Genomic DNA, 27,314 nt, shown 5'->3' on the forward strand with positions numbered 1-27,314 from the left:
GCTCCCTGGAGATGACTTGCTACGACAGTGACGACGCCAACCCCCGCAGCGTGTCAAGCCTGTCCAACCGCTCATCGCCCCTTTCCTGGCGCTACGGCCAGTCCAGCCCGCGACTGCAGGCCGGGGACGCGCCGTCGGTGGGCGGCAGCTGCCGCTCGGAGGGGACGCCCGCCTGGTACATGCATGGGGAGCGCGCGCACTACGCACACACCATGCCCATGCGCTCCCCGAGCAAGCTCGGCCACATCTCGCGCCTGGAGCTGGTCGAGTCCCTGGACTCTGAAGACGTGGACCTCAAGTCCGGCTACATGAGCGACAGCGACCTCATGGGCAAGACCATGACGGAGGACGACGACATCACCACTGGGTAGGGGTGGCCTGCGGGCCGCTGGGAGGTGGGCAGTCCGGCGATCGGACGCGGGAAGGGCGAGTGGACGCCGGGGCGGGTGCTGCGCTATGACCAGGGGCGAGGACCGCGTACGGGTCCAGGGAAGCAGAGGGGGCGGCGAGGGGGAGCTGATTGGTCAGCGAGGGCGCCGCGTCACTGGCCCCCGCAGCTGTCACTCTGTGCCTCGCCCCGCCCCCCTAGTCTCCGCCCCCTGCCAGCTGGTGGCTCCCGGCTGGTTGAGAGGCCGAAGCGTTTGTTGGCAGCCCTAGCTCCGCTCGCTCCGCCGGGCCCGGCCCTGGCGCCCTCTCTTCCCTATTGTCTCCTGCAAACCTCTGCCGGGGCTGGAACTTCTATCAGACCCAGCCTGTCAAGGCCTTCTTTCCCGCCTTCCTCCTCTTGTCTTTTCCTGCCCCTGTAGAGCGGTTTGGGTTTGTGGGGCAACTTGGACAGAGGGGCGGGGGAGCAGTCTGGAAGGCGAGGGGAGAGGGCAGGAGGAGAGGGGTGCTGGGGTCTCGGTGTTCAAGCCAGGAGCGCCCCTGGAGGCTCTCGGGCACCCCCGCCACCCCCACCGCCGCCTGGCTCCGCCCCCACTCGCCCCTCACACAGGAGGCCGCAGGGCCCCTCCCCGACCCCTCGGGACCACCTCTCCCCAGTAAACAGCTTGAACTGAAGGAGAGTGGGGAGTAGCTGAGGTCCAGGCCGTCCACTGCTCCCACCCCGGGGATGTACTGGGAGGACCTGGCAACGCCGGTCCCACTGACAGGCTGCTCTGAAACAAAACAACTGACTCACCAGCGGGGCTGTTTACTGCCCGTGAGTCCCAGGGGCCAGCCGACCTCACGCTCTGATCGGCCAGCCCGGGGCTGGGACCTGAGACGGCTGTGCACTTCTTCCTGGGCGCGGAGGGTGTGCTGGGCCACGGGGAGCCTGGTCCCTACCCCAGGAAGCCCTTCTCCTTCTCTGAGAAAGTGTCCAGTGCTGACCCCTGACAGCACCCAGCTGGACACGTCAAAAGCACAAGCCTTGGGGCTAAGGACCCTGAAAGCCCTGTTGTGTGGGAAGGACAGGCCCCCGCCTGCAGGGCTCCCCCACCCCAGACAGAGTCGGGAGAGCTGGCCCCCCATCCACACAGGGGCCATGCAGAGCGCTCCCCGGCCAGGCCTCTGCCCTGGGAGAGACCCCAGCCTGAGGCTGGCAGTGGCTCCTCCGGCAGCTGACCGGCCCTGTGAGCTTGGGTCAGTCCATTTACCTCTCCAGGCTTCAGTGCAGATGACAGTGGAACCCACGCTAGGGTGATTGTGAAGGTTAAGTGCATTCATCACGTGAGGTGTTTGGAATAGCTCCTGGCTCTTTGTAAATGCTCAGTACACGTTAGCACGTATTTATTGCCATTATTCCTATTATTGTTACTGTTATTCCTATCATTGTTACAACGCCCCCTCCAAAGGTCGGTAGGTACTCCTGCCCTCTGCGGGCCCCAGACTCGCCCCTGGGGACTGGGCGGTCCAGCAAAGCCCCACCAGGGTCAGCAGCAAGGACCGACGTGTCAGCAGCCGGCCATTCCTGGGGTCGCAGATGGGGGGTGGGGGGCTGGGAAGATGCCCTTACCCACCCTCGATCACCCTGTCTTTGTCCTCTGCCCCGGACAGTGTGTGTGCCTGGAATCTGTGTGCAGGACCGTCCCTCCCTGGGCTTGCTCTCCCCACAGTCCAGGGACACCTGCAGTTCCCAGGGGCGTGCAGAGCGTCAGGGGCGACACCCGCCTGGTGGACCTCACCGCACCTTGCGGTGCTGAAGCCAGGATAACTTCACGTAGGCTGTTGCGGTCAGCCCACAGTCAGCAGCCGCACTCAAAGCCAGTTACAAGGAGTTTCAGCGTTCACTTCCCCACCAGCACCTGAACACACCGGGCCTCCAGTGCCCTTGAGCAGTCAGAGTTGAGGGGAGTCCGTTTATGTTCCTCAGTAATTTTAATGTAAGCAGTCGCTCCTCAGTTACGTGTTTTCACAGTTAAGGGTTGTGTTTTTTTCTAGAAAGCTAGAAGCGGGGTGTCCTGGGTTCCAGCAAACCTGAGCCACACTTGCCAGCCTCTGCCTGGCCCTCCCTCCCCCACTGCAGTTCCCACCCAGGTTTGGTAACTTACCAAGTGCCCTGCTCCTGAGGAAATTGCTTTTCCTACTCATAAAACGGACAGAGCTGTCCTCCAGTCCCAGTGGTGACTCCTCATCTCCCCGTCAGCCCCTGCCCACGGTCACTCACTTCCTGCCTCTCCAAAGCCCCGGCGCAGGGCCAGAGGGACAGGCAAGGCCACCCCCTCCCGCCGGCCGACAGCTGCCATGAGCCCTCTGGGTGAGCTGTGGATGACAGGGACCCTCAGGCTTTCCTGGCGCCCTCAGTCACCTGCTGGGGGCCGTCCACCCGGAGCTCTTGCCAAGTTCGTGTTCAGCCCTGAGTCAGCCCCCCACCCCACTCCATCCAAATGCCCGGTCCTTCCCTGGGTTGTCCACCCGGCTGAGCTCAGGGAAGGGAGGTTCTTCAAACTGAAGCTCAGCAAACCAGGATGAGGAAAGGGAATGCAGTTGCCAAAACCATCGTATACGTAAAGTTAAGTGTTTAAACAATTGTGGTAAAATGTGTCTTTATATATGGCCAATATCTTAACCACGTTTAAGAGCTCAGTGGCATTAATTCCATTTGGATTACTGTGGCACCATCACCGATGTTCATCCCCCAGACTTTTTCATCTTCCCAAACTGAAGCTCTGCACATGTGAGACGATCACTCCCTCGCCCTCCCTGGCTTCTGCCTTTCCACTTTCTGTCTCTATGAGCCTGACTATTCTAGGAACCTCTTAGAAGTGGAATCACATAGTGTTTGTCTTTTTCTGATTGGCTTATGTCACTCAACAGCAAGTCCTCAAGCTTCATCCACAGCAGGTGTCAGAATTTCCTTCTTTTTCGGGGCCAAATAATGTTCTACTGTGTATACGTGCCGCACTTAGCTTATCCATTTACCCATCGATGTGCCCTTGGGTTGCTTCCACTCTTCTCTATTGGAAATAGCTTGCTATGGACAAGGGTGTACAGATATCTGCTTGAGAGTCTGCTTTCAATTCTGTGGGGTATATTCACAGTGGTGGTATTGCTGGATAGTTCTATGTTTAATTTTTTGAGGAATCACCATACTGTTTTCCACAGCAGCTGTGCTATTTTACATTCCCACCAATGATGCTCAAGGGTTATAATTACTCCACTTCCTTGCCCACAGTTGTTATTTTCTATGTGTTTGTTTTTTAATAACAGTCATCCTGATGGGTCGGAAGCAGTGTCTCACTGTGGCTTTAATATGTATTTCTCTAATGACTAGAGATGCTGAACACCCTCTCTCGTTTTTCTTAGCCATTTACATGTCTTCTTTGGAGAAGTGTTTATTCAGGCCCTCTGTCCATTTTTCAGTCGGGCCGTTTAGTTGTTCTGGATGAGTTGTAGGAGTCCTTTATGTATTCTTAATATTAGTCTCTCATCAGACACATGATGTGATTTGCACACATTTTCTCCCATTCTGTGTGTTGCCTTTTCTTTCTTTTGATAGTGCTCTTTAATGCATGAAGGGTTTCATTTTGATCAAGTCCGGTTTATCTCCTGTTTCTCTTATTGCCTGAAATGTGGATGTTGTAGCCAAAAAATTATTGCCAAATTCACTGTCGTGAACCCTTTCCCCAATGTTTCTCTCTAAGAGTTTTATCACCACTGGGGCTTTTTAAAAATACAGACTCCACATCTCCTGCACCGCCTACCATAGCAGATTCTCTGCTCCCTCAGGAAGCTGTGTTTTTCTGACACTTCTCGGTGATTTGGGGCTCGTCCGTCTTCCCTTTAAGTTAAGAAATCTTCTGCATGGTAACCCCAGCAGCATCTCTCAGCCTTGATTTGCGTGGGCACAGTGACAGGGGGCTTGTGCGAGCATGCTCAGTTACTTCAGTCATGTCCGACTCTTTGTGACCCCATGGACTGTAGCCCACCAGGCTCCTGTGTCCGTGGGCTTCTCCAGGCAAGAGTACTGGAGTGGGTTGCCGTGACCTCCTCCAAGGCATCTTTCCCACTGACGGATCGAACTCCTCACATCTTCTGTGTCAGCAGGCAGGTTGTTTACCACTAAGAAGCCCAATGGGGGGCTCATTCACCTGCAAATAGAGTAAGATGACAAAAAAGTGTCTAAGTATTCCCCTGCAGTCTGCTTCACTTCTGCCTGGTGACTCGGATGTTGTCATATCAGAAAGAAAAATGGAGTTCGAGCCTCCATCCAGACATTTTGTTGTGTTCTCAATGCCAGCTCAGAGTCTCTTCTCCAAAGACAAGCTCGTTCACTTCAGTACTTCCTGAAATGACCCAGATATCCAGCTCCCTGTTGTTCTCATCACCCCGCTGTGCAAGCAGGTCGTCAACCACCCCTTAACACCGGGCACCTGGACTGACCCGCCTGCCGTGGTCCTGCCGGGATGATGATCAGAGCACAGCGCTGTGGACAGTGTCGGCCTGGCCCTGTCCTGGGGGACGGTGCGGGACATTTCTGCCCCTGAGAAAAGGTCTAAGATTTCATCTAAGGAAGGATATGAGCTCCACAGCCATCTGTGGCCCCCAGGGTTGGGGCTGGAGAGGGAGAGCTGGCACCTGTAGAGGGGAAAGCAGGCTCCGGGTACGGGGTGTGTGTGTGTGTGTGCATGTTCTATATGGGCCGTGTGTGTGTGTGTGCGTGTTGTGTTTGGGCTGTGTGTGCATGTGTGTGTCCATATGTGTGTTCATGTGTGTGTATGGGGCATGCGTGTGTGCATACGTGTGTATGGGCCGTGTGTGCGTTTGTGTGTGTGTGTGTGCGCGCACAGGATGTGTGTACCCTCCCGCCTTGGATGTGGACGTGCCTCTCACTGTGTCTCCATGTCTGTCTATGAACACTGTTCTGGGGGGGCAGACGGGAGATCCAGCTGATCAGCAGCAGCGCTGCCTCTCACACCCGCCCGGGAGCCCTTCACGTGCTGTGGAATGGTCTCAGCAGCCCTGCAAGACCACAGTCCAGCGACCCAGGCTGCAGAGCCTTAGACTGGGCCCTGCAGTGTGCCAGGGACAGCGTGTCTCCAGGTCGGGTGGTCCCCGCCCCGGTGGTGGCTGCTGTCCCTCTCATGTCCCTCCTCACAGCTCCCCTAGCTTGTCCTCTTGAACGGTGCTCGGGGCCTAGGGACAGATCACATTCGTGTCCTTGGCACTAAACTGCCTGACTTTGAAAAATGTCACATAACATAAACCGCGGGCCCTGGCCGCCTCCAGGCTGGCTCTTGACTTCCAGACGCAGGCGCCCAAGCCTTAAAGAAACCCTCCGCTTTGCTGCACGGTCTGGGCCTCAGTGGCCCCCTCCCAGGAGGGGGCGTCACTTGCTGGGCTCCAGACCCCAAGACACCCCGCCCGGCAACCGTGTCCTGCAGGCACCGCGTCGCTGGGTTTGTTGGGAAAGAGGCGGATCTGCCGTGTGACGGGCCGGGAGCAGGCTCGTCCCACTCTGCCTGCCTCCTGTTTCCCGGTGGGCATCCCGCCCGTGGACCAGGGCCCTCAGCCCAGCCTGTGCCTGTGGAACCCAGGATCAGGGCAGAGGCTGGGGCTGTCCCGGAGAGGACCCGGCATTCAGGTTCAGGAAGGAAGCCAGTTCTGCCGTTTCAGGGCGTCACACCCGGAAGAGAGGGGCTGCCTGCTGTGTCCCCAGCAGGAGAAGACACACGGACAGTCGATGTGGACAGGGCTGCGTCTCTTTGGGGTGACACCTGGCGGGACGGTGTCGGCCTGCAGACTTCTGCACGTGGCCTCGGCTGGCAGCTTCTGGGTGCAGAGAAAGGGGCCTCTGGGCCTCTGGACTCTGTCCTGAGCCCCCGCTAGCTTGCTCTGTGGCCCCAAGCAAGCCCCCAGCCCCTCTGAGTCTCAGTTCATTCACGTGTAAGAAGGTCATCATTTGTGTCTTGGGAGGGTCAGGTGGAAAAGAGTAAAGTGTTCTTTAAAAAGTGTAATGAACTGTTGGTTTGAAATATATTTATTCGAGTCCCAACATACTGTTCTGTTCATCTGACTGGTGGCCTCTGTCTTTATGAGGAGCTGTTAGTGTATCCGGGTAAGCTTTCTTAAACATACCACCTGAGTTCGAGTTTGGGCTTAGACTTGTTCGGGGAACCTTGTTTTGCTTTTTGACAGCGTCTTGATGTTCTTTTCGTCCTGTGGTATGCAGTTAAATAAGCCGGCCTTTGTGAGCAGGCTTACCAGCATGGGCCAGCTCAGGCCCGCGGCAGCTGGTGGGGTTTCCAAGGGGTATGGAGCCAGCTCAGGGCTGGACGGGACCCGGCTCTTGTCTTGAGCTGGGGGTCCGCTCTCTGTCTGTCTGAGTTCCCTTGGCTGGAAAAGGCAGCGGAGGTCATGCCTGGTCTGTTAGGCTCGTGTGAGGACTGAATTAGCGAGTCCGGTTACTTCATATGTAATGAGCATCAGACAGATGTTAGCTGTTTGGTGACTGACAGTAGCAAGCTGTTGCCGTCAGCAGTCACAGGCACCTTCTGAAATACAGGACGGTTTTTGGAAAAGTGTGCTGACCTTCACGCTTGAACGTGATGTTTCTGAGCCTCAGAGGGAACGTGACATACTGAGTGGTTTAGCAAGAGGACGACTGCGTCCTGGCCTGCTCCTGCCTGTTCGTGCAGTGCCCACGCGTGGCTTGGAAGCCCTGGCCACGGGTCCAGCGTGTGGCTGTGGGGTGCAGCCCCTCCCTGAGCGCTCGGAGCACGACACCGGCGACCGTGGCCGTCCCTGCCCCGCAGGGCTGCCCCTGCCTGAGGGTGCATATTTCTGCGTGAAGCGTGTCCTGGAGGGGCTCCCCAGAAACAGAACTCGAGACAAGGTTTGATTACGAGTGGTTTATTTTGGAAACAATTCCAGAAAGCCCTGACAGGGGTGGGGAAGTGGTTTGGGGAGAAAAGGAAGCCAGTGCAGGACTCATCCTGTGGGAGTCACCACTGTGGCAGCTGGACTTGGGGGTCCTGGGGGATTCCATGCCCACCCAGAGGGACAGGAGGCATGGGTATTGGCTGGAGGTATCGCATCCCGGTGTTTCCTGCTGCTCCACAAAGGCTGAGCGTCACAGGTGCCTGCAGAGGGGCTCTGTCTGTGTTCCCAGGAGCAGTCACTGCAGGGAAGGTGTGGGGGCGACTCAGACAGCATCAGTGATGAAGAGGGAAGACGGGAAGGGAAGAGGCTGTGGAGTCAGACCCCTCAGTCTACTGGGAAGGAGGGGTGGCTTTAGAGAGGGGATGGCTTTCGAAACACCCAGAATTCCTAAAAGAGAACAGTGAAAGCACCGCTGAGTCTGTGTGGGGTTCATCAGGGTCACCAGGTCTGTGCGGACCCAACAGGGTCGCTGGAAGGTTGGAGTGAGCCAGGTACTCCAGAGGGGCAGCTGGGTGTGTGCTGGTTGCCAAGGCAACAGATGCAGGCTGAGGAGGGCCCCTCAGTGTGTCCTGTGACCTACAGTTGAGCTGCTGGGCTGTCCCTGAGTTTGCGGACATACAAGCTCATTGACAGTCAAGGTGGACAAGGGCTGCGGCAGCTGTTGAGGGTGGTGGGCTCGTCCCCACCAGCCTGCCTGTCTGCCTGTCTCTCCTCTTTCATCCTGAGCCTCCTCCTTTCCCCCGACACCTTCTGCTCTGGGATGAGCTCACAGGGCTCGCAGAGTGCCTGGACAATCCGTGCTGTCTGGTATTACAGAAGGGGCCCAAGTTAGGAGGAGGTTCAGACCCCATCTCTGAGGCTTTGGGAAGTCTGCCGTCCATTCTCGTGGGGATGGTCAAACAAGAATAGCGTTGCAGTGAGGATGTTATGGAATGTGTTGTAATAATATGCTTGGTAAACAGCAGGCGCTCAGCAAATGGTACCTCCCTCCCTCTTCCTGGTCAGCCCCTAGAGAACAGAAGCCATGAAGGTCTGAAGGCCATCTGCAGAGGGGGCTCCCCTTCCTGAGGGGGTGACACCTGGCCGCTCACCGTCTTTTTCGGGCACACCTCTCACCTGAAGCCTCTCCAAATTTACCCCATTGCACCATGATGCTGTTCGACGCTGGGGCTTCCTGTAACTTGTGTGTATAATTTTTACTGAAGTAACTTGTGCTCTTTTATAATTCTTTAACAATTGCATAGCATGTGCAGTTTACAAAACACTGTCTTATTTAATCTTAATGACTCTGTGAATTAGGTATTCTTTACCCTAATTTTAGGCTTCTCTGATGGCTCAGACGGTAAAGAAAATCTGACTGCAGAAGACCTGGGCTCGATCCCTGGGTCGGGAAGATCCCCTGGAGGAGGTCATGGCAACCCAGTCCAGTATTCTTGCCTGGAGAATCCCATGGACAGAGGAGCCTGGCGGGCTACAGTCCATGGGGTCGCAGAGTCAGACATGACTGAAGGACTAATGCTAACCAGCTTCCCAGGTCAGAAGAGAGGAGACTGGGACTCAGCCTCGCTGGCTTGCCAGGAGCTCCCAGCTTGAAAGCGGGTGCACCAGAGCAGAACCGGGCCTCTGAGGCACACACCCCTCCCCACCCCACGGTCCCCTGCCAGTTCTGGCTCACCCACCACCTCCCTCTGCCCCTGAGGACCTCTGCCCTCCGTGCACCGTTCTGGGGCCCTAAGCTTGGCAGCAGCGACCACAGGCCTTCCTGCTGCTGCAGTCAGAGCTCCCCAGGCACCAGCAGGCGTGCCATTGCCTGGCCAAGGGGTCATTGTGGGAGGCTTCCTCAATGCCTCTGAGCGACTGCTCCGTCTGCAAGGACAGAATTGCGCTTTGCAACCACAGAGCAACCGCAGTGGGGGAGCTCAGGGCAGAGGAGCGCCCGCCCTGTGCATCCAGCTCTGCTGACTAGGACTCAGAGGCCGGGCTGTCCCAGGATGCTAGAGACGGGTCCCTCTGGTCTCCGGGCTATCAGATGTCTCTGGCCAGGCAACAAAGGACCATTCATGGCAGCTGAAGGAGGGCCAGCCAGCCAGGCCGGGCACTCACCTGCGGAGCCATGAATGGGCTGCCCCCAGGGGCTCTCGGCCGTGTATCAGGGATGATGGACCAGCGCAGGCAGATGCATTAAGGTCTGGGTTTGAAAGACAGGCAGAACGAGCCAGGTCCAGAGACTTCAGGCAGGCGGCTGTGCAGAGATGGACTGGCACCTGTGAACACACGGGACAGGACTCGGAGGACAGGTGGACAGGCCGAGGCCGGGGCTGGTGCCTGCATGCCGCGTAGCCGGGGACGGGGGTGAGAGCCGTCTAGACGCAGTGTGCGGGGCCGGACACAAAGAGGCTGTGTGCTCACAGGCACAGCTGGCCGGGGAAGGGGACGGCACCCAGACAGGCCAGGGAGCGTCCGAGGGGTGCAGGGGCCTGTCCAGTCCAGAGAGCGGCAGGGACCGGGGTCTCACAGCCTGCCGCCCTGCCCGCCTTGGCTGGCTCGCATGAAGGAGGTCTTCCTTGTGCCTTGTGCCATCTTCCTCATGCGGTCTCTCCTGCCAGAGGCAGGGACGCAGACCCACTGGAGCTGCTGCCCTCCTCTCCTGACTGCTCCCCTGGCCCCATCAAGCCCGTCTCTTGGCCCCTTTCTCACTGGCCGTGCTTTCCATCTCTCAGCCTCCTCATCTGGCTTCTGGCTGAGCCCTTGTGGGTCTGATGACCGGGGGCCATTCGGGAGTGACACCATCTCTGTGGGTGCAGCCACGCAGACAGACCCGGGTGTGGGACTTGTGGCAGCAGAGGCTTCCAGAACACGGGCTTTCTACCGAGTGTCGTTAGAAGAGGAGGGCCAGCCGCCCCATCACTGCCCCTCTGAGCCATGAGCCCCCACGGCCACCCCGAGCCTGTGCTCAGCCTTACCCGTAGGTTCCCTTGTGAGCTCCCGCCCTTCCCAGCTCTGAGCAGTCAGCCCCGCGGTCTGAGCGGCCACAGCTGTCCTGTCCCTCGTGTCTCCCCCGGTTCCTGTGGTTACTTTCCTGTTCTTGGGAGTCTGGCGACGTCGGCGGTAACTTCTGGAGGCCTCCCACCCCGATTTCTTCTCAGATTGTCGCTACTGCCTGCATGACCCTGGATGATGACCTAGCCTCACCATCTGAAAGGAAAGGGGTGACATGGCCCTCCACAAGCTGCTTGTTCACACGGTCAGTGAGGTACTTGGTGGATACAGCAGGGAGAAGTCATCATTCTTAAACTCGTGCACAAAAGAGAGATGGCAAACAAGCCAGGAGGGGATCCTGGTAGGTCAGGCGGTCCTGTGCACCGTGGGGGAGATGAAGCAGGGTGAGGCGCAGAGTGAGGAACTCGGGCTGCTGGAGAGCATGTCAGGGAAAACTGTCCAGAAAATGCTGTCCAGAAGAGCATGTGCAAAGGCCCTGGGGCAAGAGTGAGCACGTGTTCAGGGACTGCAGGGAGGTCAGCGTGGCTGAAGCAAATTAAACAGGACAGACTATGGTCAGAAATGAGGTTGGGGGAGCCAGGGGCCAGTGTGCAGGTGGGGGGCAGCCACAGGCAGGCTCCCAGTGGAGGAGCCACCTGATCTGTCTTGTATTGCAGAGGGTCTGTGAGGGGGTGGGGACGGAAGCTGCGGGGGTCACTTGGCTGGAGCAGGGGCAAGGGAGGAGGCAGAGGTGGTGAGCAGGGCTTGGGGTGAAAGGAGACAGGCATTTCCAGCACCTTCTCGGCCTGGGTGAGATTGGAGAGACAGCTCAGTAATGGGGAACCTGGGGCAGCGGGAGCTTCTGTCGTCCTGAAACCAGTGCTCTGTCCTCAGGGATCTCACACTGGTATACACACTCACACACACTCACACACACACTGTCACATGCATGCGTGCACACACACGTGTGCACACACACACACACTGTCACATGCATGCGTGCACACACACGTGTGCACACACACTCACACACACACTGTCACATGCATGCGTGCACACACACGTGTGCACACTCACACACACGTGTGCACACTCACACACACTGTCACATGCATGCGTGCACACACACGTGCACACTCACACACACTCACACACACACTGTCACATGCATGCGTGCACACACACGTGTGCACACTCACACACACTCACACACACACTGTCACATGCATGCGTGCACACACACGTGTGCACACTCACACACACTCACACACACACTGTCACATGCACACACACTCACACACTGTCACGTGCATGCATGCACCCTCACACACGTGTGCACACTCACATTCACATAAACACATGCACTATCTTGTGCACACATGCACACACACATACATTTACACACACTCACACACACTCGCATTGCATCTGCCTGGGCAGCTGAGGGTCTGCAGGCCTTCAGGGGGCAGCTCCTGCTGGCTCCATCCCCACCGCCCCATCCATCCTGCGCTCTTAGAGCCACAGAGATGCTGATGTTTGGGAGGACGTGAAACAATCACCCACTGTGTGTGCTCTGGCAGGACGCCGCCTCTCCCAGCTGTGGGGTGGCGGGATGGCCGGCCTCCTCAGAGGTTGTGTAAATATTTGGGGAGCAGCACACAGCTGGGAGCAGACCCTCGCCCCCAGCTGGCTCGTTTGCCGCTGCGGGGATGTCTCGGCCTGGTCCAGGGCTGCCGACTCCAGGCCCATCACGGCTGCCCTTCGTCCCCTCTTCCCTCCGAGCCTGGTGGCCTGGTCTGCGGGAGGGCCCTGAGCAGCTCGCTTGCCCTTCTCAAGCCCCCTGGCCCTCCCCACGAGGACAAGAGCAGGCAGAGAAGCTGCCCCCGGGGTAGGAGTGGGCAGAGAACGTCCCCCCAGGGGGCCTGGAGGGGATGGGGGCCGGGACAGCCCGCTAGGTGCCGGGTGGAGAGCTCTCAGGGTCGTGCATGGCCCCAGAGCCCAGGCCTCCCTGACCTGAGACAGAAAGTGCACCGAGGACCCAGGAGCCTGGCTCCCGAGGGCTCTTTGAGGAGGAGGCAGTTGGGTCCTTTCCTCTGCGGCTGGGTTTTTTTTCTGGAAAAGCGCCTCCCTGTCAGCAGGTGTCTCGCCGCCACCCTCCCCCCCCACCCCGCTGGCCTGGAACCCGGAAAGCAGAGCTCTGTCGCACCTGTGGGCCCCCCCAGTGCTCAAGGCAGGTGTGCCGCCGTCCCCCACAGTGGGCGAGGTCGGGTGCTGACAAGGAGACCGTGACTCCTGTCTTCATGAAAGACCCCAGACAGCTCTTGTGTCCAGTCACCCTAAGTGACCAAAGCCCCAGTGACCCACGGGCAGAAGAGCAGATGCTAATCTGCAGGCTCATTGCTTACGGAGCCAAGCCTGCAGGGAGAGGTCCTCCCAGGCCTCTGCCGCAGGAGGGGGCGTCACGGCGAGGAGGTGGCCCCTTGTGCAGCACACCTTCCCCCTTGAAGAGGACAGTGGGCGCTCTTCTGTTGGGTTCTGGCAGGAACCAGGCCCAAGGAGGAGGGGTTACAGGTCCCCCAGCCCAGCGGGCCCCAACCTTTTGGCACCGGGGACCAGTTCTGTGGCAAACAGGTTTGTCCACAGACGGGCGGAAGGTGGGGGTGGTTTCAGGATGAGTCGAGCACATTCCGTGTACTGTGCACTTTATTTCTGTCCCTGTTACACCAGCTCCGCCTCAGGCCGTCAGGCATTAGATCCTGGAGGCTGCAGACCCCTGCTCTAGCCCACAGTCCTCCTGGGGAAGAGGGGCTCAGAGAGCTGCGACCCATCCCCAGGCTGAGCAGCTGGCTGACTTGCTGTTTCTGTTCAGCCCCCCATGGCCGTGGGGGTGAAATGCAGCGGCTGCGGAGGGCCAGGGGAGGGGGGTGGCTGAGGTGGGAGCGCTTGAGGGGAGTCATTGGGGGGTGGGCGGCAGAGGTGGAGGTGGGGCGAAGCTCACGGCTCTGGGCTTGAGGGGCGTCACTGGGTGGGGAGAGTGACCACTGAGTTCCCTGCACAGAAACTTCCCGCCCTCCAGGTAACCCCAGGCTCTGCCAGGAAGCGTGGAGGAGGAAAGGCCTGGAGGAAAACGTCCCCTGCTGGTGGCATTCCACGCTGCCTGGCCGAGGCTCAAGAGGAACCCTCTTGGTGCACTCCCCTAAGCTGTTCCCAGATGACCCAGGCCGGCCCAGCACGGAAGATCCATCCCCCTCACCCTCTATTTAGGGTGGGGGTGAAGGTGGGGTGCCGGCTGGAGTCTGCCCCCGGGGACACCGGGCCCCAAGTGAGGTGGGCGATGCTGCTGCAGAGCCTGCCTTGTTGTGATCCCCCCAGAGCCACTCAGCCTGGCACCTGCTGGTCCTTTTCTAAATCTCACCATCCAGACCCCCCCCCGGAGAGTTAAGGGAGTGAACCCGCCCCCCGCATGCTGGGGGCCTGAGGGCTTGGTGCTGGGCTCCCTGCAGCCCCTGACTCCCCCTTGGACACAAAGCGTATCTGGAAAACGTGACCAGTGTCTGCACCCTCAGAAATAGCCCCCTTCCAGGAGGACTGTTCAGGGACCTGGGACAGTCCCCTCGGCGAGCTCTCCACTGCTCGGGCAGTAGAGCTGCAGCCCTGGGTGAGAGGCCTGGGCACTCAGGTCCGATCCTCGGTCTCACAGCCCGCCCATACCTCCCTGAGGGTGGGAAGTGGGGAAGGGCTCCTCGGCCCTGTGTGCGCTCACTCAGTCGAGTCCAACTCTGCGACTCCATGGACTGTAGCCTGCCATACTCCTCTGGCCATGGGATTCTCCAGGCAGGAATACTGAAGTGGGTTGCCACGCCCTCCTCCAGGGGATCTTCCCAACCTAGGAATCTAACCCTGTCTCCTGCATTGCCGGCAGTCTTTACCATCTGAGCCATCAGGGAAGCCCTAACACCGTAAAGCCACAGGCCAGGAGGTGAGGGGCCTCCGGAGCACTGGCCCAGGTCTCTGCACGGCTGTCACCTGAGCGGCTCAGACCCAGAGGTACAGCTGCTCTGGTTCTCCGTCATCTTAACTCAGTCCCTTGGGGCTTTAAAAAAGCATCATTGCTGGTGCTGTCTCTGTTGATTTAAGAAATTGAGGATATAACCTGTCCGTTTCTAAGACACGGGCTTCCCTGTTTGCTCAGGTCACTCTGGGGTTGGGACACACTTTACCTTCCACACTCGGCGCCTCTCAGAAGCAGGGGTTGGGGTGCATCCCCTCCTCCCTCACCACCAGAGTTAAGTTACCAGGAATCCCCTGCAGGAATTCTCACTCTGCATGAAAATCTTCACATCTTGTGATCCTTTTCTTCCTGATCTGTCAACTGAAAATGCCCCCCCCCCCCACACCATGAAGGCGCAGACGCTTGCAAGGTGTGAGCTGTTCTTTCTCCCCACAGTCAACCCCAATACGCATGCCTCCCTGTCCCCCAACCCCGTGCTGGAGGAAGCGAGACCCCCCCCCTTTGTGGTCACCCACCCTGCACTCTCCTGAGCGGCCTCTGGCACTTGCACTCGGGGTGCCCTTCACCCCCTCAGCATCCTCTGTGATGCTGCTAAAAATTTTGACTTTCTCTGCCCACCAAAGCTGAATAAAAAAATACAGAGTTTGGAGAAAATAGAAAGGTGGCTTTAATCCTCAGCTAAGACACAGCAGGCTCATGCTTCAAGAAAGGTGCCCCCCTCCATGAGGAATCTGGGAGATTATCTAGATGAGGGCTCGCAGTCAGGGGTGGGTCATTAGGAACAAAGGTGTAAGGATCTTGTATTCTTCCTCTTGCATTGTTTCATAAATACTTCTAGGCCAGCATCAGGTAGCCCAGTAGTTGGGTCCATTGTCTTTGGTGAATTTTACTGTGGCCTCCTTTCTGTAAGGAAAAAAAAAAAAAAAGGGAAGAAGAGCTACAAGGGGTGGTCTGCAAAGACAGTGCTATAAACACAGGATGTGATTAGCAGAGTTAAATATAACAGGTGCAGAATGGAGGTCAGGCAGAGCTTGAGGGCGATAGGTATGCTGTCTAGGCAATAAGAAACCTAGACAGTGTTTTAAAAAGCAGAGACGTTACTTTGCCTACAAAGGTTCTTCTGTTAAAGTGCTGCAGTCAGTATGCCAGCACATTTGGAAAACTCAGCAGTGACCACAGGACTGGAAAAAGGTCAGTTTTCATTCCAATCCCAAAGAAAGGCAATGCCAAAGAATGTTCAAACTACCGCACAATTGCACTCATCTCACACACTAGCAAAGTAATGCTCAAAATTCTCCAAGCCAGGCTTCAACAGTACATAAACCATGAACTTGCAGATGTTCAAGATGGATTTAGAAAACGCAGAGGAACCGGAGATCAAATTGCCAATATCTGGTGGATCATAGAAAAAGCAAGAGAATTCCAGAAGAACATCTACTTCTGCTTCATTGACTACACCAAAGCCTTTGTGTGGATCACAACAAATGGCGGAAAATTCTTCAAGAGATGGGAATACCAGACCACCTGACCTGCCTCCTGAGAAATCTGTATGTTGGTCAACAAGCAACAGTTAGAATCGGTTTATGGAACAACGGACTGGTTTCAAATTGGGAAAGGAGTATGTTAAGGCTGTATTGTATATTGTCACCCTGCTTATTAAACTTATATGCAGAGTACATCATGAGAAATGCTGGGCTGGATAAAGCACAAGCTGGAATCAAGATTGCCGGGAGAAATATCAATAACTTCAAATAAGCAGATGACACCATCCTTATGGCAGAAAGCAAAGAAGAACTAAAGAGCCTCTTTTTAAAAATTTTTTTTAATTAATTTATTTATTTTAATTGGAGGCTAATTACTTTACAATATTGTAGTGGTTTTTGCCATACATTGACATGAATCAGCCATGGGTGTCAATGTGTTCCCCATCCTGAACCCCCCTCCCACTTCCCTCCCCATCCCATCCCTCAGGGTCGTCCCAGTACACCAGCCCTGAGCACCCTGTCTAATGCATTGAACCTGGACTGGTGATCTATTTCACATATGATAATATACATGTTTCAATGCTATTCTAAAGAGCCTCTTGATGAAAGTGAAAGAGAAGAGTGAAAAAGCTGGTTTGAACCTCAACATTCAAAAAACGAAGATCATGGCATCAGGTCCCATCACTTCATGGCAGATAGTTGGGAAACAATGGAAACTGAGAGACTTTATTTTGGGGGGCTCCAGAATCACTGCAGATAGTGACTACAGCCATGAGATTAAAAGATGCTTGCTCCTTGAAAGAAACTTTGTTGACAAAGGTCCGTCTAGTCAAAGCTATGGTTTTTCCAGTAGTCATGTATGGATGTGAGAGTTGGACCATAAAGAAAGCTGAGTGCCAAAGAATTGATGCTTTTGAACTGTGGTGTTGGAGAAGAGTCTTGAGAGTCCCTTAGACTGCAAGGAGATCCAACCAGTCCATCCTAAAGGAAATCAGTCCTGAATATTCATTGGAAGGACTGATGCTGAAACTCCAATACTTTGGCCACCTGATTGGAGGAACTGACTCATTGGAAAAGACCCTGAACCAGGGAAAGATTATAGACAGTAGGAGAAGGGGAGGACAGAGGATGAGATGGTTGGATGGTATCACCGACCTGATGGACATGAGTTTGAGCAAGCTCCGGGAGTTGGTGATGGACAGGGAGGCCTGGCATGCTGCAGTCCATCAGGTCACAAAGAGTCAGACATGACTGGGTGACCAAACTGAACTGATGGCGTTTCCAGTAGTCATATACTGATGTGACAGCTGGACAATAAAAAAGGCTGAGCACCGAAGAATTGATATCTTAAAAATGTGGTGTTGAAGACTCTTTAGAGTGTCTTGGACTGCAAAGAGATTAACCCAGTCAATCTTAAAGGAAATCAATTCTGAATATTCACTGGAAGAACTGATACTGAAGCTGAAGCTCTAATCCTTTGGCCACCTGAGGCAAAGAGCCAACTCATTGGAAAAGACTGATGCTGGGAAACATTGAGGACAGGAGGAGAAGGGGATGGTAGAAGATGGTTGGATGGCATCATCAACTCATGGATATGAGTTTGAGCAAACTCTGGGAGATGGTGAAGGACAGGGAATCCTAGTGTGGTGCAGTCCATGGGGTCACAAAGAGTTGGACACACCTGAACGACTGAACATAACAAAGGTACAAGATATAATTTACATATCAGCTTAGTCTCCATTACCAACTATAGGTCAAGAACAGTTAAAGTAAAAAAGGAACTCAGAAAAGGGCTAGAGAAAAAAGAAAACTGTTTCCTCTTTTTCACTGTAATATCTGCAGACCTTGTTTCAGGTGCTGTACTCTTATTGGAACTGATTTAAAAGCTTGGAAAGAGTCAGGGAGGGGATTTGGAGAAAGCCCTTTGGGGAGGGTCCAGGTTCCAGACCCAGTGCCCTCCTGTGCACCCCTCTGCCAGCAGAGTTCCAGGAAGAGCCGGGATTTACCCACTGCCATCCTCCTGGTGGGGACGGAAGACTTGTGACCCGCAGCTGGCGTGGGGGGGGGGGCCTGGGGGTGTGACCCACAGCCGGCGTTGGGGGGCCTGGGGTGTGACCCACAGCCGGCGTTTGGGGGGGCCGGGGTGTGACCCGCAGCCGGCAGTGGGCCTGGGGGGTGTGACCACAGGCCGGCGTGGTGGGAGCCTGCGGGGCGTGACCTCAGCCGGACGTGGGGGGGGCCTGGTGAGTTTGAACCCACAGCCGCGGTGGGGACCTGTAGGGGGTGTGACCCTAAGCCCGGCGTGGGGGGGGCCTGGGGGTGTGACCCAACAGCCGGCGTGGGAGGGCCTGGGGGTGCTGACCCACACCGGCGTTGGGGGGGCCTGGGGGTGGACCCGCATCGCGGCGAGGGCCTTGGGGTGTGACCCGCAGCCGGCGTGAGGGGGGCCTGGGGGGTGTGACCCGCAGCCGGCGTGAGGGGCCCTGGGGGGTGTGACCCGCAGCCGGCGTGGGGGGGGCCTGGGGGGTGTGACCCACAGCCGGCGTGGGGGGGGCCTGGGGGGTGTGACCCGCAGCCGGCGTGAGGGGCCCTGGGGGGTGTGACCGCGACCGCCTCAGTGGCCGCCGCGACCCCAGCCCCCGGGCCACTCTCGGACCCGGGCCCCTGAACTGTCGCGCCGCCGCGGCTCTTTGTCTACCTGCTCCGGGCATTAAAGGGCCCGCCCGCAGCCGGGGCTCGGGACCCGAGGCGGCGACAGGAAATGGGGCTCTGTCGCTTTAAGTGCCGCCGGAGCCGCGAGGCGGACGGGCGGGGGAAGAGGGCGCGGGCCGGGCCGGGTCCCTAGCGGTCCGCGTGGCCGCGCTCAGACCTCGGCTGCCCGCCGGGCGACGCGCTGTCCCCGCTGGGTGCCGGCCGCGAGCCGCCACGCCGGGAAGATGCTGCAGCTGCCGCCGCCCCGGGCGGGCAGGACCAAGTTTCCCCGCAGGTAAGCGCCCCGGCTCGCAACGCGGCCCCGCGGGCGTGGGCTGAGGTCCTCCGGGAGGGCGTCCTGGCCACCCTCGCGGCTCCGATCGGAAGGACGGCAGCGCCACCTGGGCCCCTGGCTCCGGAGCGTTTGGCCTGTTGCCCCCGGGGTGGAGGTGCGCGTGCGGAGGGCTCTCGGGAGGGGAGGGAGGCCGGGCGTGCGGCCCTGGGACCGGTCAGAGTGGGACCGTACGTAGCACGACTGGACCGGACTTGCGGGGCTCCTGCAGTTCGCTGGGAGCTGGGCAGTGGGAGAAGGGGGGCTTCGATCTCGGCCCCGGAAGCTCTGGGGGTCCCTTGGGCTGAGGGGAGGTGGTGGAGGTGCGGGCTGAGACCCGAGGTGGGGGCGGGGTTGCACGCGTGACCCCGCAGCCGGCTGGACCCCTTCGGGAGAGGTGAGAGCCGGGCGACCGGGAGATGCGCTCCGGGGGACCGCTCGGCCCTGGAAGGTGAGGGCTGCAGCCCCGGGACCCCAGCCCACTTGGAAACCACGCTTCTGAGAGGGCTAAGGGGTCCTGCCGCCTGAGGAAGCGTGCTGATGCTTCCTGCTTTTTCTGGGAGCTTCCCAGACCGCGGACACCTTCCCCTCCTCCGCCTTCGGAGCTGAAGGAAGTTGGAGATTAGAGTTGAATGGGAGGCCGACGCCCCTTGCTGGGACCACTCCGCCCCCAGCCCCGCCCTCGGCCCAGATTGCCCTCGGCGACTGCCCCTCCTTCCCCTCCGGTCCCTGTCTGAACCTCCAGGTCGCTCTGCCCACACAGGCTCCGGGTGGAGCAGACGGGTGGCAAGGCCCGGGTGGGGCATCTCCAGCGCCCAGAGCCCCTCAGAAGCCTGTCCTGCCCCCTCCACCTGGGGTCGCGTGGGGTCACTTTGCTAAGCTGATCGGTGGGGGCGGGGTGTCGCAATAGCAGCCAATTCAGTAACAGAGAAGACTCCAGACAACAGAGGTCTATTCAGGGACCCGTGGGGATTTCTACTTCTGCGGAGATCCTTGGCTGAGTGCTGAATCTCTGACCCTGAAGAAGGCAGAGGGAGGGTCCCTTCCTAACCGCCCCAGCCTCTGCCACTGCCTTACAGCTTTTACCCACTTCAGGTCCACAGGGCTCTGTCTGAGGAAGTTATAATTGCCCTGGTTCTACCCTTAGGTTCCCCGCTGCCCTCTCCATGATGGAGAAAGTGGAACTCTGTTAGTTGGCCCTGGCATCCTTTCCCTGAACGCGTCTCTCCTTCTACTGGCAGCCGGCCTCTGCTCGGTGACTGCACAGGTGACATGGGGGTCACCCCATGGTGCATAGACTTGGAGTCCTCTCCGCTCCCTCTGCCCACCTCACCCCCACCCCGGAGACCCAGGTTCTGTCCAGGGAGCTCAGTACTGGAGCCGCAACTGTCCATGCTCACCTGGCTTCTTACCGGAACAGACTTCTGGGCAGGTGTGGCAGGTGGGGCGGGCCCTGTTTGCTGTGGCCTCAGAGGCGGAGGAGCAGGTCTAGTTACACCTCTGCCTGCCTGCTGCCTGCTGGGCTAGGCCTGGGCTGGCCTGTGGTTTCCTTTTCACCCAGGCCTGAGACTTCCTGGGCAGAGGCGGGGGTTGTAGCTAGTAGGGAAGGAGAGACGGGATGTCATAAACTGGAGGTCAGTCCGAGAATTGCCGGAGTTCAGACATAAACTTTAACTGCCTTGGCTTTCATCCACCAAGGGAGGCTTGGCCCAGGCCTTGGCTCAGAAGGGGGCTGCTCAGAACCTGCCTTGTAATGGTGTTTGGTTGGGAACAACAGGCATTGAAGAGACACTTTCCCTGCAGGTTCAGGGAGCCCTGAAAGAGACAGCTGGGGCGGAGTGGCCCCCAGCAACCCATGGCCAGCCCTGGGCGTTCCCTCCCCAGGTGCCCTGGGTGGCTGTGTCCTGGGGGAGGCTTCTCCATCAGCCCCATCCTCTCTCGTCTTAAGTGTTAGGGTCGCTCCTGGAGACGCCCCCTTCTCCTGCTCCGGCAAACCTTGTCCTTCAGTATCTCCCAAGCTGGAAACCCTGAATGCAGGTGGTTGTCCCATTCAGCTCTCCTGGACTCCCTCCTGGGAGAGACCCTGAGCTGGAGCCTGGGGTCCCTTGGGAGTAGGGCCGGCTCATGGAGACCCCAGGGCCACAGGTGTGGGCCCAGCACGGGGACAGCCCCTGTGAGGGAACGTCAGAGCCAGCAGCTGCGTCCAGTTAGAGAGCTTCCAGGGCTGGGCACGCACGCCATGGGCAGGCCACGCGTGCCGGCAGCCCCTCGCCCTGCGGAGCCCAGCACCCTGCTTGGAGGCAGGAGAGAGCACAGGGCAGGACACGCCCGTGAGGACGCTGAGTGTGGCGGGCGCCTGTGCCCACGGCCGGGCCGGCCGCCTCTCTGGCGGTCACAGGACGCACCACGACAACGCCTGTGCCCAGGGCTCTGTCAACACCTGCTGGCGTAGTCCCCAGAGCAGGCCCCGAAAGTGCCTGTTTCACGGATGGAGACGCCGGGCACAGGGAGGCCCAGTGAGCGTGCCCAGGAGCGCCCGAGGGCCTGTGCGCCGCCGCAGCCAGCCTTTGAGCCTGCTCCCGGTAGCTGTTCTCCTGGACCCTAACCCAGGCCCAGGGGACCTGCCACACCGACGCAGCAGGAGCCGAGGACAGTCATGACCTCACGAGGTCGAGGACTGGCCGACCGCTCACGGGTGTGAGGGAAGAGCCTGGACTCGGCGTGAGGCCCGACTCGGACCCTGGCTCCACCACAGATCCCTCTGTGACCTTAGCTGCTCGGCCACTTGCCTCAGTGTCCTCGAGCTCCCAGGGTGTGGGGACGATGGTGAGAGGGTGCGAAGGGCGGAGTGCTTTCTGGGAAGAGCTTCCCAAAAAAGTGTCTACATGTCCGTGTGTAACCAATGCACTTCACTGTACCCCTGAAAGGAATGCAACATTGTGCATCAGTTATACTCCAATACAAACTTAAAAAACGGATTACAGGCACAAAAGAGCAGAGTGCTTTCAACACGGAGGCTTCACGGGTGATGTCACATAGCCGAGGTCCCTCCTCGATTCTCCAGGCCGCCCGTTCCCTCGGCATCCTTCCCTGCCATCCTGCTAGGGCCCGGATGAACGTGCCCGTCAGTGTGACAGACTACACAGCTCTCCGCTTAGAGTATGTCTTAGATCTTTACGTAAATTCTTAATGGTCCATTTTCAGACTTCTGTTTAGCCCAAATTCTATGCTAATTATGGAAGTATATTATACATCCTGTTTTTTGACGGCAAATTACAAAGACCACCTGAAAAAACGCAACCTTTAAAAATACCAGCATGTATTTGTTCAGTCTCTACCGTGTGATACTTTGGGCCCACAGCATGCTAGGTGCTGGAGGAATGCAGACCCCCACCGAGCTGGCGCTTCTCCATCTGTTCAGCTGTGTCGTGAGCACCCCCGATGTGGGAGTTGGGGACACAGTGGTGGACAGTCCCTGCCCTCAGCAAGCTTGGAGTCTTGCAGAGCAGACAAGCAACAGTCAGCAGACAGGACTTCCCTGGTGCTCCATTGGTTAAGAATCAGCCTTGCAGTCCAGGGCATGGGTTAGATCCCTGGGTCGGGACGATCCCACGTGCCGTGTGCCAGCTCCTGAGCTGGGGCTCTAGGGCCTGTGCTCTGAGACGAGAGAAGCCGCCACAGTGAGAATCCCGTTTGCCACAACAGAGTAGCCCCCGACTCGCAGCAACTAGAGAAAGCCCTAGCGCAGCAACAGAGACCCAGCAGTCAAATAAGTTAGTTTTTAAAAATGTCAGCAGACACATGTACACAGCATTGAGAATTTCAAGACACATGAGAGGCAGTCGTGCAGGAGGAAGTGGACGTACCTGTGGTACCGGGAAGCAGACAGGGCGGGAGGACTTCATGGCGAAGGCGGCATCTTCCCTGGGCCTTGACGATAAAGTCAGAGTTTCCCAAATGAACATGAGCTCCTCTGAGGAGACAGGGAGGAGATTTTCCTTGGTGGGAGGCTCTGTGCCATCTACCGGCTTCTCTGCCCAGACCCACCCTCCCCGGGATGTCCACCGTCACACAGGCTCCTAGTGTGAGACAGACAGCTCTGTCCATCCTTGCATGTTCAGCTGCACCAAGAGCCCTGCCTGAAAGCCTCTGATCTAGTAGCACAACCTGCTGTTTCCTCTGGACGGGATCCAGTGTCACCTCAAACCACGTTCATGGCTGGAGGAACAGAGCCCCTCACCCTCGCCCTCAAAGCAGTCAGGTGATGCTGCCCCGTGGAGGATGCAGAAACTACAGGAAAACACTGAGACGAAAGAACGTCGCAGCACCTCCCCAGACCCGCCACGAGCACGTGTGCGCATGCTCGGCAACCCAGCTGTCCTGTCAGTGCAGTCGGGGATGCTCACTGCGGCCGTGCACGCACGGAGGCTGCAGCAAGTGCCAGTTGCCTCCTGGGGGGACTTTTCTCCTAGATGTGTTGCTGCTGGGGCCGTTTGAGTAGCAGGGGGCTCATTCAAAAGAGGAGATGGGAGGGAAGCCCTGTATCTGACTTCCCTGCCCTGCACCGAGCTGGGGCCGCACTTTTTCTGTGTTTACTCTGCATGACGACCTCAAAAGGCTGCTGATGACATGACCACTGGGGAGCTGGGGGTGAGTTTGGGGTGAGGGTGGTGGACAGACGTGCCTATCCCAGGTTGTAGGTTGGTGAAGCAGAAGTTCGGACACAGTTCTGGCTGGTCCCTCTGCCCGTTGCACCCTGGGCGGGATGTCTGGTTAAGGAGCCTGGTGCTTTCTGAAAGCTTGAGGACACTGGGGCTTCCTCGGGGAATGGTCGCTCTCTGCAAGCAAGGGCTGGTGGTGTGTCAGTTCAGCCTCCAGGGAAGCTGCTCTCCAGCCTGTTTCTACTTTTCCCCCAACAGTCATTCACTGCGTGATGCTGGCTGTGTCCAACCACAGGTTCCTGCGGACAGGGTCTCTTACTCAAAAGTGATGTGTATGTGGAATTAATAATGTTCTTTGGACGATGACAACAAATAGCCAGCAGGGTCCCATCAAGACAGTTTATATAACAGGTCAGATGTGGATAAATCGTATTTTTTGAATTTTACTGTATTGAAATATAGTTGATTGGCAGTGTTGTGTTAATTTCTGCTGCACAGCGAAGTTACTCAGTTATACATATGTGCACTATTTTCCACGCTCTTTTCCATTGTGGTTTATCACAGGATATTGACTGTAGTTCCAGAGGGTGGCTAGGGAGGGATGGGCTGCGAATTTGAGGTTAGCGAGTATACCGGTGGCCAGTGCTCTGTCACGCTAGCTCTTTAGGGTCAAATGGCTACATGGAATAAAGCAAGTCAGTTCTCCACCAGCGCCTGTTGAAACTGCCTCCTGTATGCCAGGCATCGTTGTGATCACTGCAGACAGAACAACAGACAGCTTACTTCAGTGGCCGTGGCGGTACGATTAACTTGTAATAGGGTGGGGTGCCGGCTTCTGACACTGGGATGCCAGTATCTGCAGTGAGAAGCAAGCGGTCAGAAAGAGAAGAGACTCACAGCCATTGGGAAGCAGCTGTCAGGAGGGCAATGGGCGTGGCGGGCTCGTGGCACGCCGTCACCCTCTGGACATTTGGCCCTTTCTTCCTAGTGACTGTCCGGTGTGCGTTCCGTGCCCATAGTTCATACTGTTTGTCCCATTTGAGCTCCTCTCTTTCAGTTCCACTTTTTCACAAACATCCTTGCAATTTCCAGGCTCTGGGTTCCCAGCTCAATGTCCATGCCTGCTGCTCCTGAGAGTTGGTCCCTGGAGCATTGTTCTCCCAGAACTCAGCTCCCATGGCAGACCCGGGAGAGGGGTTCCCTCGAACATGGGCTTCATGCTTAGCAACTTTGCCTTTCGGGCCAGCCTCGAGCTGCTGTTGGGGAGGACTTGTGAATAACCTCTTCCTACAAAGATGGCTCCCCTGAATGAGGAAAGCCCATTAAGACCACTCTTCTTAGTGCTCGAATGTGTTTTAGAATTATCTTCAAAGTACAGTGAGCTGTATGTTAATTGATGAATTTCCCTCCATTTTCCTTGGTCCACTGTTAGCAGGCCAGCTCCTATAAACGGACTGAGAGAGAGGGGATGTGTAATGAGACCAGTCTCATCCTGTGCCTTATGGAAATCCCCTTCGTCCTCCACGAGGCACCTCATGTTTGCATTATCTTCCAAGTGCTTGTGTCCGGCAGTCTCTGCATGAAAAGCCTGGGCACAGCGGTGGCCCCAGAGGCTGTGCAGGCAAGGGGTTGTATGGGAGGGGAGGGGAGCTCGGCTCCCTCAGCAAGACCCTCAGGGCATTGACCAAGTTCTTCCACTCAGGCCTTGGGGACAGCATGCAGGGGCTGCTGGCCAGACATGCGGTGACTCTGGATCTGTCCCGCGTCAGAGCAGAAGGGGAAGGATAACAGGATGTTTTCGTTCTGTCTGTCGCCTGAAGGCTCCTTCTCCAGAAATACAAGCCAGTTTGATTTTAACTTCTCTTTTAATTTCAGTCTTCCTTCTTTCAACTTCTTTAAAGATTATGCAGAGAGCCCCAGACTGGTCAGAAAGCCTCAAAGCAGAGATTCCAACTCCAAGTTGCCCAAGAAAAGCATGTTAATACCCAAAGTCATTTCATAGCCAGTCATTTCCTGTGTTCTCAAGACTGTTATTTTTTCCTAAGATATGTGCCTTTAGAGAACGAAAACTTCTGTCCCTCTTGACCTGGGGGAGATGAGGTGGCAGGAGGCGTGATGGAGGAACGGGTAAGTGTACATTCTGTACCCAGACAGTGTTGAAGAACAGTTTCGATGCTGAAGTGAAGAGATGAAGTACCCAAAAATCCAGTGTTGGCTTTGCCACTGACTTGTTCTGGAACCCAGGGTGAAACTCCCCCTCCTAGTTTCCCTTTGAAGGAGAAGTAGGGCCACTGCAGTGGAGAGGCTCACGGGCGGTGGTTCAGAGGGAATGGAATGTCTGAGTGGAGAGTGATGGCTTGAGAATTTGTTCCAGAATGATGGCAGTCAGCCTCAGAGAATCATCCTCAAGGGTGTTGAACGCTATAACCAGTTCCCAAAGTGGCTGGGTACGTACATTTGCAAAATACTGCGGATACTTCAAACCTGATTCTGTAAGAACTGTGTGGAACACCTGCCTTTCAGAACTGTGTGCGTGCTCCCTCTGGCACTTGCAGGTGAGGGTTTGAGAAGTTTAAATCTTTTCAGTTCCCTGTTATTTTTTCCTCCATTCATCCTTCGTCCTTAAGTGGGTAGCCTGTCGTGCCTGGGGCAGGGAATGAATGTCTCTACCCTGCCTGAACACCTGCCTGTGGTTTGTTTCTCTGAACTAAGATCTTTGTTTCATCTCCTTACTGATTAAGAATTAAGATTCCTTTTCTTTTCATTCTTTTTGTTCAGGGCTTTGTCATAGGTGAGAGATGGGCTTACTTTCACATGCATGGAAAACTCTCCCTAAAAACTTGGAGTCTTTCACATGCATTAGCTGGGTTTTCCTCTGAGACTGACCTTTGACCTACCCACACAAAGTGGTATTCAGCTGTCCTGCTCTCTGAAGTGAAAATCTTCAGAACCCTCAACAAAGATGCTTCACTGAGAGTAAGCAGTCCGTGGACTAAATGGCTCTTGATAAGAAGGCACTTAATTTGGAGATAAAGGCGAGACATCTATAAAAACCACAGTGCCCACCACAGCCAGATCACTGACCCCTCGTGGTGGGGGCAACAGTTCGGCCTTCCTTAAGACCTCGATTAAAGAGACAAGTGAGCTTTCTAGTCAGTGGGGTTTCCGGATGCTCAGATTTCTTTGGACAAACCTGCCCAGTCCTCCCTGGGAGGATTAAGAGTGGAGAATCTTAGTGAGGGGATGAGAAGCAGTCAGAACACACGAATCTGGAGGGCCTCTCAGGAGCACCTCTTTTAAATCCTGAACAAGTGCTGGTTTTCAAGGACGTAAGCATTATAGGCTGGTTGGCAAGCAAACAAGGGGTTCCAGGCATCACCTTAGACAAAGTGCGAGAAAGGTAACAGATTATAGCATCGCCTTTTTTCCCTTCTTGCTCTCTAGAAATGTAAGGAAACACTGAGGAACAGGCCTTGGGTGCTTAATTGTGAGGTTGGTTGAGGAGAAGGAGACAGAGTGGCGAGGGAGGGAAAAGTTAGGGTTTGGTTTACACAAGAAAATCATTTCCAAGGACTGTGTTTGGAGTCCTTGCCTGCCAGTTGTGTGCAGACGCCCAGGTTTCCTTGGTGTGAGGAAACATCCCTCGTGTCTACCTCACAGTGGTAACTTGCAGATTTTTCCCCCATGAAGCTTTTATTTTTGGAAACCACTGTAAATTACATGTTGGGACCTATTATTAACTGCTCATTTTATGCTGCTATTGGAAATCTTTACATTAGGAAAGAATGCACGGG

General features: G+C 56.6%; 1 protein-coding gene across 13 annotated transcripts in view; it reads left to right on the forward strand.

Moving 5' to 3' along the window:
* NAV1 (neuron navigator 1) overlaps positions 1-27,314 on the forward strand; it is a 189,995-nt gene that overhangs the window by 118,193 nt on the left and 44,488 nt on the right. For 12 of the 13 annotated variants that reach the window (XM_043485224.1, XM_043485225.1, XM_043485226.1 and 9 more), the window contains one exon: positions 2-367. In XM_043485224.1, coding sequence (XP_043341159.1) covers positions 2-367 — 366 coding nt within the window. Of the gene's footprint in view, position 1; positions 368-18,556; positions 18,824-27,314 lie in introns of those variants that run through there. The other variant, XM_043485231.1, reaches the window with a different exon arrangement.

Source organism: Cervus canadensis, chromosome 13, assembly GCF_019320065.1.
Source record: "Cervus canadensis isolate Bull #8, Minnesota chromosome 13, ASM1932006v1, whole genome shotgun sequence".
In the NCBI taxonomy this organism is placed as follows: Eukaryota; Metazoa; Chordata; class Mammalia; order Artiodactyla; family Cervidae; genus Cervus; species Cervus canadensis.